General features: G+C 39.6%; 1 protein-coding gene, 2 long non-coding RNA genes and 3 other non-coding genes across 6 annotated transcripts in view; 1 reads left to right on the top strand and 5 right to left on the bottom strand.

Annotated features, from left to right (window-relative positions):
- The first annotated feature begins 6,251 nt into the window (after nucleotides 1-6,251).
- LOC116670702 (uncharacterized) overlaps nucleotides 6,252-14,911 on the top strand; it is a 20,867-nt gene continuing 12,207 nt past the window's right edge. The window contains exon 1 of the long non-coding RNA XR_004327098.1: nucleotides 6,252-6,299. This is a non-coding gene — a long non-coding RNA (uncharacterized LOC116670702). The remainder of the gene's footprint in view (nucleotides 6,300-14,911) is intronic.
- LOC116670701 (uncharacterized) lies at nucleotides 7,048-7,585 on the bottom strand. The gene is made up of 2 exons (XR_004327097.1): nucleotides 7,443-7,585; nucleotides 7,048-7,159 (listed from the first exon to the last, which is right to left on the bottom strand). It is a non-coding gene; the product is annotated as an uncharacterized LOC116670701 (long non-coding RNA).
- On the bottom strand, nucleotides 7,662-8,784 carry LOC116670700 (60S ribosomal protein L13a-like). Its single transcript, XM_032501332.1, has 3 exons — nucleotides 8,674-8,784; nucleotides 8,357-8,456; nucleotides 7,662-7,773 (listed from the first exon to the last, which is right to left on the bottom strand). Exons 1-3 carry the CDS (start codon nucleotides 8,714-8,716, stop codon nucleotides 7,677-7,679), a joined length of 240 nt encoding a protein of 79 aa, XP_032357223.1. The 5' UTR covers nucleotides 8,717-8,784; the 3' UTR covers nucleotides 7,662-7,676.
- Nucleotides 7,864-7,936, bottom strand: LOC116670714 (small nucleolar RNA SNORD50). The gene has a single exon (XR_004327104.1). It is a non-coding gene; the product is annotated as a small nucleolar RNA SNORD50 (small nucleolar RNA).
- On the bottom strand, nucleotides 8,548-8,623 carry LOC116670713 (small nucleolar RNA Z195/SNORD33/SNORD32 family). Its single transcript, XR_004327103.1, has one exon. It is a non-coding gene; the product is annotated as a small nucleolar RNA Z195/SNORD33/SNORD32 family (small nucleolar RNA).
- Nucleotides 8,800-8,881, bottom strand: LOC116670712 (small nucleolar RNA Z195/SNORD33/SNORD32 family). Its single transcript, XR_004327102.1, has one exon. It is a non-coding gene; the product is annotated as a small nucleolar RNA Z195/SNORD33/SNORD32 family (small nucleolar RNA).

Genomic DNA, 14,911 nt, shown 5'->3' on the forward strand with positions numbered 1-14,911 from the left:
TCTAAAAAGGAATACTGACGTTATTCCAGCTTCATTCCAGTAAACCAACCACAATTGGCCACGTAATTCATGATCCAAGATTCATCTTAAATATATTATTTTAATGATGGAGTCTAATCCCGAAAGACTTTCATATTATGCTTATGTAAAATAAATCTGCAACAAAGTCTCTCCTGATCGAAATGATGTTGGCTGAAACTTGGGGTCTATTCAAGAGGATAACATGTGCATTGTTGATCATGTTCCTCAAAGGTCGAATATTTGGTTCAAACTGCAAGAAACATGTAGGATAATGAATGTAGTGTCTGCATAGATCCAACTCCAACAATTTTCATTTTAACTTCAGTTTAATCATTAAATGCTAATCTATTCTTCCATGGTGCAAGTCCGCATTTATAGCACCAGTAAAACTCAGCTGGGTGACTCGTTGAGCTGGTTGAAAATCGTCAACTTTAACCCTTTAGTGTGTAGCTCGCCGCAGCGGCATTGCAACCATACACATCACTGGATTAAGGCTGTTAACTACTTCTGTGTCGAATTGAGGGCGTACGCCTGCAGACCCCTATGCGTCAACGCAAACCCCTCTTAAATCCCTCCGCTGTAGCTTGACGTGCACCTCCAAAAAGATTTAACTTTGCATTGAGGGAACGCAGAGCGCAAGGACTGTGATTGGTCAATTCGTCCTGTGTGTTGATAGTTGGTGTTTGAAGCAGCCTACTGTGGGGAGTAGCAAGATGCTAGTTCACTGACATGAGCTTTGCAAATAAACTCAGACATATTTTGGTTACAATGACGGGGTTATCCGTTTGTAAAGGTTCTATATGTCAGTAACGTTTTGAAATTAGCACTTCGCCAGCCAGCAGTACTTTGTGGGCAGTTTGTGCTAAAGTTTGCTTGCCAAAACAACATAACTGTCTCTTTATGTTTCGTGACCCTCCGGAACACCCCCCCCCCCTTTGATTGGTTGGTCTCTTTTCCTGGACCCAATTTCTTAATGTGTGTGTGTGACTCTGCAAGCCCAATAGCAATCTCTCACTGCTGCAGTCTCTCTCGTCTGAATTTTACAGCTCGTCTTGTCTGTAAATGGATATAATGACTTCAGCATGACTGAAGGAATTGGGTTCAGTACTAAATTATTTCAATACACTAGAGGTCAGTGATATAGAAGAGGCGCGGCCATGCCCTACTCCTCTCATGTTTATAAAAGTATCATAGTGCTGCACACCGATTCCTATATCGCAAAACAAAATTTTAAAAGTTACCTGCCATCAATGGCTCTGTGTATGTATGGTGCAGGAAGGAGACCCAAATGCAGAGCAGTAGGAGAGAACTAAAGCAGAGTTTATTGCAGTACAGTCCCAACCAACACAGGAACAAAACCAAAACCAAGAATCCACAATCCAAAACGGGGGAGGCGATGGCAAGGCAGGTAACGTCACGAGGAAACTCACGGAAAACAGGAACAAGCAGTCATAGTCGGGCAGGAAGGCAGGAGAAAAGACAAACATACCACATGAACTGGCAATGCTGACAGGTCACAGGACGACGGCAACAGGCAACAAACTAGAATGATCAACAAGAGACAAGGAAACACTGGGTTAAATCAGGGGTAATGAGGTAACGGGGAACAGGTGAGACATCAGGTGAATCACATTAGGGCGGGGCTGGACAATCAGACAAACAAAGTGAAGCTAGACAAGCCAGACACAACACAGGACAAGCTGACTATCAAATAACAGAAGTAGAACAAAGACACTTACCGGGAATCACAAGACAGAGAACCAACACAGGACTGGGAGAAAACAGAGACAAGAACACAGGAAGGCCAAACGGGGAAAATAACCCCAACAAACCCCAAACCACAACAGTGTAGGCTGAAAAATGTGTTTGTCTATTTGCAGTGATAAGCAGCTCCGTTTTAACACATTTTTCTCATATGCAAGTCATATGTTTGTGGTATATATATTACCTTACAGTGATTCTCAACCGGGGCACCACAACAAACGACTGTCACAAATTTATACAAAAGTTGTACATCTCACATCTTTCAGATAACACACACGTCTCTCTTCAACATACTCAAATTTTCCACTCAACTACTAACACTATCAGCAATACATTTCTGCACCACGGATACACTACCACCACAAACAACAGACCACACAGATACTGTCTAGCATATCAATGCCATAATACAAATTAATAAATATCAAACATAATTAGATTGCCTACGCTTGCTTTTCTGTTATTTGTTTCTGTTATGTTACTCTCAATTAGGGCTGGCCAATACATCAATATCGCGATATGAGATCTTTGGATATATTGTAATATCGTAATATGGTAGTGTTGTCTTTTCCACGTTTTACAGGCTGCATTCAATGAAGTGATGTAATTTCCTGAACTTACCAGACTGTTCTGGCTGTTCTATTATTTACCTTTACTCACTAGTCATTAAATCATTTCTGGTGAATATCTGATTGTGTAAATAACATTTTGTTCAAGCACCGATAGTCAACCATGCAATATTGTTGCAAATCGAAGTGAGGTATTTGGACAAGAATCGTGTATATTGGATTTCTCTATAGCCCAGCCTTACTCTCAATGGACATTAGCATCAGATGCTCAATCTCTGGTTTCTTGTGGTGTTTATGGCGCTCCAACATGGACAGTCAGCATCACTGTTTGACAAGTCTCTGGCCCACTTTGGCCCAGTAGCATAACATTGTCATGAATGAAATCTCCCCATTACCTGGTCACTGTTGTATGATCATCTGGTCATGTGCTTACAGCACTGCTCTAAACACTACAACTACTATAGTAAAAATAAACTGACCAAACCAACCTAAATTGTGTATAACACTATGCACTTCATATAATAAGTGCAAATAAATAACATCAGTTTAAAAACAATTCAAATGTGTTATGGAAGCAAATTGTTTATTTGATGTTGTGTTTTTTTTGTGTGTGAAGAGTTTAAGTCAGGGAACAAGGAACTTACAATAGACTTAAGGCATCCAGTTTTATCACCACCATCATAATAAGCTAAAAATGAGAAAAAGGACAAGGCCTAATGTAAGTGATAGCGGCTGGTCTATCTGTGGACAAATAATAGGACATAATTCAATTCCGTTTTGCTGATCATGGATCACTTATACACACACACCAACATTAGCCATCTATTTATCAGGAATAAATGAGTTCAAATAGTGCAGCCTGATGTCTGCTCCCTTGTTAATCAGATTTTCAAGCTATCTTTGGCTCAATAATGACTCAACAGCATAAGCTTGAGGACAGAAATATAATAAATGAGACATTACTAAAATCATCAAAAAATGCTTAAATGTAATGCTGGCTTTCACGCACCCATCCAGAGGCCACATATGCTGTTCTCTAATATGTACTAATATGTAAAAAGTGCACAGTACTGCAGTACCATATTTGATAAATCCTTCAAATTTCAGTTTGGCTTCATATCTCATCTATTTAAAAAACCCATCTTATGGGTCCACATGAACACCAAAACACCACCAGCAATGGAGAAGATGTCTCAGTGTGGAGCCCGTAATAGCTGGGCCTGCAGAGCAGTTTTAGACAATCACCTGTCTTTTCAATCTGTCTCAGATTGTGTGATTAGCGAGCAATCTACCGCAGGCAGCATCATCCAAAAATCTAATTTGTGCAGCTGTCACAGTAATTTCTCATCTGTTTGCTGGAGACACAACGTCCCTCCTTAACGCAGGTAGACAGGCATCAGATTGGCCTCCCGTTCTGATGCACAGTGGCCTGTTTTTAGGAAGGCTGAATGGTTTTAGTATATGTACATCAGTTGAGACAGAGAGAGAGAAGACAAACATAGTAAGTGCAGGATGGTCTTGCCAGCTTGCGGTAATTAAAGAAACCCTCCATACAAATACGCTTTAATCAGACGGGTAACCATGTTTTGCCTCAGTTGAGTTACTTAGAATGACAAATGCTATATGACATAATACAATGGCCACACACACACGCAACTAATCACTTGAGACATTGCAAGATGCGGAGGAAAGGCCAACACATGAGGGGTTGTTCTTTAAGCGTTCATCTCAGTTTGAGAATCCAACTTCAGCGAATGGAATCTAATGTGGTTCTAAGCTGTCATGTCCTTCTATATTATGAAAATCTTCACACACATGTTTCATTTTGCTAAAATATATATTATGAGGAAAAGTGAAGGTGAGGAGGCACCTCAGAATCAGATTAGAAATTAAATAGAGGTCAGAGCTAAATGACTGGGAGACTCAGCAGACATGGAGCTTAAAAGTAAAATGATTTAAACAAGGGTTTTTTTACGCTTTAAAATAGATTACATTTTAATTATAGTTTATCTGTGCTAATGGACAGTAACCTATTTGAGTCGTGATTCACTCGGATCTTAACCCAAGTCTTCAAACTGACTCACGCCTGTAGTCTCTAGTCTTATTTACCCGGATCAGTTGAGTCCAACTACAATTCAATCTAAAATGATACCAGCGCCAACACAAACCCTTGCGTTAGCTACTACTATTCCTAGCCATCTTAGCTTTATAACTTACATTTTGCAGGCAACAACAACTCCACAAATCAACTCAAGCAACTGAGGGGCAGAGAGACAGTCCGACCCGCAGACTCAAGCCGAAGCTCACAGACATGGATTCACACTCGATGACTGGCGAGTCCTCGATGAGGTTGAGTTATCTTTCAGATGAGTCAGGATGAGTTACTTGCTTGCGCGAGTCAGTCAATCCCACGAATCAGCCCGCTACATTTCATGAGTGGATCTGATTCAGACGAGCGAGTGACGTCTCTCCTCGAGCTCAGAGAAAGCAAATCAACAACAAAAGCCATTATTTCACTTGTGAAATAATACAATGTTCTGCACTAGCCTAGCTAGGCCAACTGCAGGTTTGGTGTATAATGTAGTATGTTAAAAATGCAATTAGGTCGAGCAGAGTCCGAAACATTGCAAGCTTGACTCCCCTCGGTTCGTGGCCCGAGCTTGCCTTGGCTCGCAGCTTGGGCTCAGACTCGCAGACAAATCACGAGTCCTCGATTACTTTGACTCGCATGAGTCAGTCAATTGCGCAAATCAGCCAGCTATGAGCGGATCTGTAGCAGACGAGTGAGTGAGCAACTCTGAGAAGAGCAAATCAACAACAAAAGCCAGTCTTTCACTCTGAAATAACATGGTGTCTTGAAGTAGCCTTGTGGGGCCTACTGTAGTTTGGTGTACAAATGTAATTTGTTAAAATGCAAATAGGCTGAGCACACAGTTTGATTAACAAAGAGAAAGTTTCTCATTCCTAGCACATACTAACGAAAGTGATTCAAGTGACTCGCACAACCGATTCAGTTTAGTGCGTGACTCAGAATAACCTGAATCCTAATAGTAATCGAGTTATCCAGGCCTACTGGAGAGGTCTCGACCCTTAGGTTGGGAACCAATGGTCAAAGACACTCAGACTGCATCCGGAAAACACCAGGCAACACTCCAATTGGACCTTTCAAGGGGTCCAAAGATCAATCACAAATGATAAAAGGTTAAAAAAAAAACTCCGTCCACTTGACTCTTTAAGAATTGTCTATATTTCTGTTAAAATACTGGAATATTTAACTTAGATCTAAGAAAATCCTTTAAATTAAACAACGTGAGGAAGCAAAATATACTGATATTACAAAAAGAAAGGTTTGGAATCTGTACCCAACACACCAATTCATGAAACCCGGCATCTATGTATGTCCTGCTGCAGCGTAAGGCAGGTCCCCTACAATTGTCCCACTGAAGGAAAGCACAACACGCCTCTGCTGTAGTAAGGTGCAATTGCAGTGGGGACGTTCACACCTCAAACACGCACCCTATGACTGCACTGATTTTGTTACTAGTTTTCTTAATCCTCTGTGACAGTAATCTAATAGTTATAGATCATACTACTAATCGAGAAAATAATCGACAGATACTCACTGACCGAGTTGCTGCCGTGGTAAATTGAAGGCATTTTTATTTGAGTTTGTCCTTAGTTGCAAATGATACAGCAAAGTAAGCTCTACAATTTACAAGTGTTACCTCAATACGTTCAGTCAGCTCTTGATCAATAGGCAGGGTTCACCTTGAGGGTGTGCTTCAGAAGCACAACCAAAAAATTCAGATAAAGAAAAAAAAAACGCACATCTGAACATTGATAGAACATGTCTGACATTTTTCTAATTTGTACTCAAATAAGGTAGTTTAAGGTAAAGTGACGTCACAGACAGCTGAGTTCAACGTTTGGGCCAGACAAGATATAGTGGCTGACTGACTCAAAGCTCCAGATAAATTAGGTAATAAGTTTTCATTTCAATACACTGTTTGGGAAAAATAAATGGAACTTCACATGTACATTACTCCTAGTGTTACTACTTTGAGACTATTTAGATTCACTCATGTCATTGGAATTACTTGAACGGGTTTAATTTTTTCTAAATGGCTTTTTGGGAATTTTCCCAATTCCATAATTAACAAGTTGTAGACTTCAAACCGAATTTTAAGCCTGAAACAATCTTATTCACACCACTTTTGTGGTTTCAGCCACGGCTTCTGAGGGAGAATGCATCTAGCTTACATTTTAAGTCTTTAGTTGCCATGAGAAAATTGGTAATTACAGAATAGTAAAGAACCTTATGTGCCAAGTTTTACATTGGTGCATATGACTTAAAAGGTTGTGATAAAGTTATTATATATGTCACAAATTACTTGATTTGAACCCTGGTCAAACTCAGGTTACCTATAAACACACACACTAAAAATAGTTGGCCCAGGTACCATGTGATTTGCAGCTACTTACCATTAGTAATGCATGGATATCACCCTTTAAATTTAATTGAGTCAATTTTGCCACAAAAAATGAAAAGTCAACACTAGTATACACATTATTGTATCTTTATTGGCCAGAGACAAACAGCTCAGACAAGGACTCCAACTGTTTCAGAACATCCGTGTACTTTCAATCTTGCCCTCACGTTTCTTTTCTGCCTGCTGGTCAGCTTGACAGTGTCTTTTCTCTGCCATAGCGAAGCTTAGCCTTCTCCTTTCTCTTCTCCTCCAGGGTAGCTGTGATGGCCTGGTACTTCCAGCCGACCTCAGTGCCAGACGCCCAAGCAGAGCGAACTGAGTGGGAAAGTCAAAGTCAGTTCACGGTGATACTTCAAGTATACATTTACAAGGCAATAATTCTTGTTACATTTTGGCCATGTTTAAGCTTAATTTGAGGTACAACTTGTCCAAGAGCTTGACTCAGTAATAGATCCGAAAAGTTTGTCTCATCAATAAATGATCAGCTTCGTGGAAAAAAATTCTCAGCATGTCAAGTTAGAACTGTTGTGGCAGATAAACTGAAATTGTGATCCTTAATATCATTTAGTCAGCTCTTGATCAAACAGGCAGGGCTCACCTTGCGAGTGGGCTTCAGACGCACAACCTTAAGAGCAGCTGGAACAACCATGCGCTTCCTCTGTGAAACAAGCCAAAATCAGATAAAAAGAAGAAAACCACACATCTAAACACTAATAGAATATAATGTCTCAGACGTTATTTCTTTTCAAATTATACTCAAACAAGGTTTTTAAGGTAATGTGACATCAAGACAGAGAGTCCAACATGTTAGGCCAGACAAGAGTGGCCTTTGTTAAGATTCATCACCTTGTCTAGGGCGGGGGGATACCGTCGAACACTTCAGCCTATCCAGAGCAGCCTGTCCTCCTTGGTTTTGTGGGGCAGCATGCCTGTTAAAGCAGAGAATATTCTATGTTCAAAAAATAACCATTGTAGCTGAATAAATGTTTATTTGTCCTTGCACAAATAATGTCCCACTCAACTCAGCAATCAGATCCGAAAAGTTGTCTCATCAATAGATGATCAGTTTGGGATAAGAGCTCATCACTGTCAAGCAAGGAACAACTTGTGCTGGGTCAAATATGCAAAGATCACACTACGAAGATTAACTCAGTTCTCAGAGTTATGTTTATATTGTTTAATCCAACACTGGATCTTTGTTGGGTTCTTATGACTTCTAGTTAAGGGCTAGACCAAATAGGGCATCTCAGCTACATTCAAACCACTTTTGAATATGCATGCCTTGTATAAATTTAAGTAGGGTTTACTTGTTTAGGCTGCATATGAGCATGTCTACACCTTTTCTCTTAAACTGGGCTCAGCAATTTATGCAAGTGCAATCTATAATTGCAATGATCCAAGTTTTTCCAATTGCATATATACTGTATATAATTTCAGTCAGAAATCTTTCATCGTATTTAAATAATTTGTTTGTAGGAAGTTTCCGGGTCCAGAGAAGTTTCACATTCTTACTCTGACAGTCCTCCAGAAAATCCTGCTGGAGCTCTGAAGTGGTATGGTCCACGAGAGGGGTTGGTGTTCATCCTCTTACGCAGGAAAGCCAGGTACTTCACTGTAGAGGGCACATTATACAGACATCCCTAAACAGTTACAAATACTTCAAAGTACCAACAGTGGCAGTCATAACTTCAGTATTCAACGCTGATGTCTCAGATGGTAGGCATGTAAGGTAGTCCATGGTCATTGAAACTCGAATAATGGTAAAACATCACTGACAAGCATTAATCTATATATACATTTTTTCAAAAATGCAGAAGCAGTTCCTATACGCTTGTTGCGGTAGAAGTTGCGGAGATATTGATGCCTTCGCATCGCACCACCACCACTTTGTGTCTAAAATAACAACAGTTTAGCGTTTGGACTAAAAGAATGTGGGCCTGTTATGTCATTTGTGTCCCGTCTCAGATGGTAGTGCATGTGAGTTTTCTCATGGTCGTAAACTCAAGCAATGAGGTAATAGTTATCATCATTGACAAACAGGGTTTCTAACTCATGCGCGGTTAAACATTCAATGTAACGTTTGAACGTAAAGAGAAATCTTACCCATCAAACTTGTTTAGCCCAAGGGCGGCAAGCCGGCCAAGTAGAGGCCCTGCCATCAAGCAGAAAACCTGCGGGTTGAAGAAAAAAAAGAGATAACTGATCTAAAAATCATACAGACAGATCCTGGTCACCTTTTAATAAGGTTACTAATTAGCGTTACGCTAACACAATACAAAAATTGTATATTTTAAATCAATAATGCTAACTAAAATGATTACGAATAACTTTAAAGTTTCTCCATGCCTTGGCTGCAGAAACTGCAACATGGATTAAGGCAGGCGTAGCTTAGCATCATCTTTAAAAGCATAAACATTAAGTTAGATTTAAATAGCACAGGTGAACTATAAAGTATAACACCGTGATGTAAAATTAAGTACAGGCTCTTCAAATGACCAACTGAGTATTTTACCAAGACCTATAGATAGCAAGCTACGGCATTAAGTTGTTAGGGAAGCCGCCATGATGAAGGCATGTCCACTTATCTACGGATAGCTGTTCTCTAAAGGCCTTAAAGTCCTAAGAGTAACACGAACAAAACAACGATACACCGAGAGTATCACAGTTTTCTCTCCACTAACTAAAATAAACATCTTGACTTACACTAAATAGCAAAAAAAGACATTATGATTCCGCAGCGGCGCCTGCCACCTTATTGAACCGGTCCGCCATGATGAGCGAAAAGAAAGACGCACGGGGTTGCCCGTGCTAAAAGACAGGGGTAGGCGGAAGTGACGATATTGTCTTCTTTCTCTTTCGTGGGAAGTGTGATGTACAAATCTACAAATGTTCCATCGCCGCCGTTGTATGGAGGGAGAAGTTAGATAACTTTATTCAGATTTTTTTTGTTCCATAGATTGATGCTTTCTTGATTAACACAATGGTCCTCAGTAGTGTTGTAAGATTTAAACCTGGATGTTTAGTGAAAGCACAGTCTTCTGTTGCTGGCCAAACTGGGCCAATACCTAAGCAATTAACAGCCAATATATTGGCTAACGATGTGTCATATCCAAGCGACTATTGCGTAGTCGACAAATCACCGTACTGCCAGGAGAATCGCAGACAGTTTCGACTTACATCAGCTGTTTAGGTTAATTTGTACCATTAACTGCATGCTAGCCAGTTAAGTTGGCCTGTGTCTAACATACGTATACTACGCTCTCTCCGTCTCTGCAGATTGGGAATGATTGACATTTCTCTTGGCAACAGCTACCAGTAGACCGTCTATGGCTACCAGAGACGACTCTACACGTTGCCACGTCACAACTACGCTGTCAAGCTCAGTTGGAGGCTGCGCAGTAACGCCATCACCGGAAAATTGCTTCAGTTTCTCACCGGTCTCCGTCCAGAGCAACGGGATCTGTTTGTCAATTTGTCTTTAACTGTCTAGGGAAATCCAGTGCATGTCAATGGTGCTTTCATCCAGCCCGTGAGGGCCTGGGGTAATTTCCCCAGTTGTTAATCCTTTTTATTTAAAGATATAAAGTTGCACCTCATCGTTATATGTCCATTCATTGCGTACAATTAATCAATAGTATGATATATTGTAAAAATGTTGCCAGAGCCCAGGCGATGTCTTTAGACGCTCGTTTGTCTTAACCAACGTCCTAAAACCTTAAAGTATTAAATGTGCAATGGCATGAGACAGTAGAAGCTACATTCTCACATTTAAGAAGTGTGAAACTAGAGGATGTTCTGTAATTATCCAGAACAAATTCCTGGATGATCAAAATCATTGAATTTTCCTGTTATTAACTAATCATTCCAGCACAGACCAAAAAGCTACCAAGCCATGCCATTCATTACAAATTTATTTCAACAATCACACAATAAGATAAGTTGATGTTGCCATGTGAAGCATGAAATATAATTAAGTGTTTCTGCTTTGGCCTTTTGCTGAAATATACAGCCACGACCTACTCGCATGTTTCAAAATGATGTCTATGGGTTGAAAAAGTTTACAACTTGTGTCATAGCATGCCATGAAACAATCAATCCTTTTATATGTTTATTTAATAACTCATGCATTTACAGAACAAATCACCCACACATTCATGACTGGCCCAGGGACACAGTGCATGCAGCAATCTGAATAAAGGTGTCTGGCTGGGTCGGTTGTGAAAACAGCAACTTTTTTCTGGAAGGATTCACCCGTCATCGTCATGCTTCAGGTTCCGGATCTTCCTTGTGGCGGTCAATATCGCGCTGCAGACGTTCAATCTCTTTTTTGTGGGTTCAATTCCTCCTGGGGATGCTGCTTTAATGCAGCCAGTTGCTCCTGCTCCTTGCGCCTTATGTGCAGCTGGACAGATAAGGGCGCAACAGAGAATGGACAAAGAGACACAGATAGACATTAGTACAGTATAAGATCATAATGGGAAAAGTACTTATGGTTGGATCCTTGAGTAAAGAGATAGTAGAGCTAACACTCTCATTCCACCTATGGTGTAAGAAAAAAGAATGCATAGAAGTAAATCTCCCCTCTCAGCGGCCTGCTTCTTCCCCATGGCTCCACCTGCCTCTCTGAGGACCCTCCCCACCCACCACCTTTTCTGCACTGCACCTTACCAGTTCACCAGCTGAAGCAAGGGCAGGGAATGATTAGAAAATACATTCACATACAAATATAACACTTGTTAGGGCTTGCTATGTAGACATGAGACAGCGGCTCAAATTACACAAGATCAAAGTTCATTTCTCACTTGGGATTTATATCAGACTTGTCTCTATATATTAAGTAGATCACTTTGGCTCTATGAAAATTACTCTATTTGAAGGTCAATAATACGTTGTTTTACAAAAGGGAGAAGAACAGGATTCTTCGTAGCAAGGTGATAATGGAGGTCCTTGGAACAAGCCAATCTAACAACAATGCAAACAAAAGCGATTCATAGAACTGAATGCTGGTTTAAAAGGAAACTACTGCTGTTTTATTTAGACAAAACTTGATATGATTAAAACAAATCCAGAACACTGTAAATATGTCCCTAAAATGTGATAAACTAAAGTTATTCTGATCTAAATCATGCCACAACAGTTGCTTCCACACCGGCAACTTTAGTTCCAGTTAGCCACACTTCTTTAGGCTAATTTATGTAAAACGTATTAACGTAGTTTACCTGCCTGGTCGGATGACATTATCAGCTGTGCAGTGACAAACTCCTGATGTTAGGCCTTAAAAACCTCGCCATGTTTGATTCTCACGTTTGGAAAACAACACGTGAAAGGAAGCTTGCCTTGTCCTCAAAAATTATCCTCAAAATACGCCACAGGACGGCGCCATTTAGCCAGACAGGGGTGACGACAAGCCTACTCCTCTCTAAGCGTAAACTCAAAAGGCGCCATTTTAATGCTGATGAAGCATCACCTGCATTAGCATCCATTGACTGCCATTCATTTGGCGCCAATTGACAGTGAAAAGATTTACATCTGAAGCGTTTCAAGACCTCTATTTGTGCATTTTTTATTTCTAAAGAAACCGACATGTATATAAGGCTTCATTCCTGTTACTTGACGTATTGCTCCGTAGCAAACGTTTTTGTAAAACAAGCTACGATGTGTCATAACCACGCGACTACGGTCGCATCTGCCACCTCCCCGTACTGCCAGAAGTAGCTCGCAGACAGTTTCAATTTTCATCAGCTGTTGAGGTTTAATTATTACGTAACTAGCATGTTAGTTAGCAGTAATTAGCCTGTGTCCATGTTACCTCATAGCATGTACCTACGCTCTCCGTCCCTCTGCTGATTGGGAATGATTGAGATTCTCTTGGCACAGCTACAGAAGATTACAACTTTCAGGACACGTTGCTACGTCACAACTACGTCGTCAAGCTCAGTTAGAGGCTGCGCAGTAACGCTCAGCATCACCGGAAAAGTGGCTTCTATTTCCTTCACAGGTCTCCGTCCAGACCAACGGGATCTGTTTGTACATTCTATAACTGTCTTTGGTGACGACACGAATTGAGGGAAATAACAATTTATATATCGAAAACAGTACACTACCAAGTGTGTTCATAATATACATAACAAGTAATTAGATTAGTGTAAGGAAAACGCCGTGTCCCTTTTTCGAAATGGTATTTCTCAAAAGACGACAGCGTGTGCCACACGTTCTTTGCGCGCTGCTGAAAGCACTTTTAATTTTTTAATTTTTATAATTCCCATAAAACTTACGATACAATACAAATTCTAATATATATATAAACTAATATAATGTATTCTCAAATGGAATTTAAACGTATATTCAAAACTATTGATACTTGCTTGTAAAAAAAAAAAGTCCGTAATTTATATATATTGTTTTTTTTTTTGTTTATCTATGTCAACAATACCATGCTACTTCTTCTCTGGTCTAAATTACGTTTCTTATTTGTCCCCAAATTATTTATTTTCGTATGCATTTTTACTCAAAGCTAAATTCTAAATAAAGTTGTGCGGAGAAAAAGAAAACCTTGGATTAAAAAAAAAAAAAATCTAGAGTTTATGTTCCAACTAAAGTAGTAGTGAAAGCTACAAGATTTATGAAAGATAATTTCAGTCCATAGTTGAGAATGCGTTTGAAGAAAACCCTTACAACAAGTACGTTACACGGTTATTATCCATTAATAAAAAATAAAAAATAAGTATGTTTATTTAAGAATAAATGCTGGCATCAAACTAATAACTCATAAAGAATTACTGAAAGTTGCCGGTAAATGTGTAGCCCTGCTCTGTCAGGCTTAAAAAACGCAAACGTTTTATTTTTAAACTATATTTTAAAATGAAAACCAACCATAAGAATGCTTTGAAGGAAGTTTAATTCAATGCAGCAAAGAAAGTACACAGTCCCTCGCTGAACAAACCAAACCCGAGGCTTTGTGGTGACAGGAACCTCGCAGACCCCCCTTGCCCGTCCCCTATAAATACGTTGCTTGCCAGGCAATTCTGGCTCCCTCCAGCCCATAACCAAGAGAAGAAACTAAAAAAAAACACTGCATCAACTTAAAAATTTCAAACCGCATTCACATTTTTCACAATTCACATTCATAAAACATTACTATCCTATTAAAGTTACACTATGTACAGTCATGGTTGGAAAACTTGTCGGCAAGCAGTGCTTTAAAATAAATTAAACAAGATCCTCTAGGTAATGTAAAAAACTGAAAGTCAACCTAATTTCAAATAAAATGTTTTGCACGCTCCGTTATAATGTATCCAAGCATCCGAACAAAAACAGATAACTAGAGGTCCCATTTTTTTACTGTACTGTGTCAAAGCATTAATAGTTCCTCTTGCAAAAACGAGAATTGAGTTGATGACTAGATTAACGTCTTTGCTCTTGAGCTGGCCTGGAGATATTTCTAAAGAAGCAACAGTTGCAAAATCCAATTCAGGCCTGTGTAATCTGCAAAAAGCATTGTATGAGTATGTATGAAGTTGGCCATGTCTTTTCGTTTTGTTTGTTTTTAATCCACAATATAAAAACACGCTATACTTGTAGGATTAACCACTTTATAAGCTTACAAAATACCCTCAAGACTAACAGTGGATGTCATGTACACATCACAACAGAAACACTTCATGTAGCAAATTTTCAGGTTTTGAAATTAGTCAGTCTTTATAACTATCTTCTCAAAAAGAATAAAAAATTCAATCAATTCAATTTTAATCAAATTGTACAGAAATAAACTATTTTAAAAACTAACCTTCAGGTCGATCTGCAAAATGTGACCTGTGCTCTGAAAATAGCTTTTGCTAAAACACCTTGCCAGATGTATTGCCTCACAAGTGCATATTAGGTGTCTCTGGAGACAGAGCGGAGACTTCACTTCAGCTTAAGAGTTCTTTTAGGCTGGCTTTGTCTGATTTTTTTGGTTTTTTTAAAACAAAGTTTCAAAGGGAACAGAATGGAAAGTATGGCAAGTAGAGCAAATGACTAAAACAAGATGAGGGGGGCAGGGGGCAACAGGTTAGAAAAAGACAGTGG

Source organism: Etheostoma spectabile, chromosome 20 (assembly GCF_008692095.1).
Source record: "Etheostoma spectabile isolate EspeVRDwgs_2016 chromosome 20, UIUC_Espe_1.0, whole genome shotgun sequence".
In the NCBI taxonomy this organism is placed as follows: domain Eukaryota; kingdom Metazoa; phylum Chordata; class Actinopteri; order Perciformes; family Percidae; genus Etheostoma; species Etheostoma spectabile.

Coding starts and splice junctions, on each gene's coding strand:
- LOC116670700 (XM_032501332.1), bottom strand. CDS start 8,716: ATGCGAAGGCATCAATATCTCCGCAACTTCTACCGCAACAAGC. Junction 8,457..8,673: donor CAACTTCTACCGCAACAAGC/GTATAGGAACTG, acceptor TGCCCTCTACAG/TGAAGTACCTGGCTTTCCTG. Junction 7,774..8,356: donor TTTTCTGGAGGACTGTCAGA/GTAAGAATGTGA, acceptor CTGCTTTAACAG/GCATGCTGCCCCACAAAACC.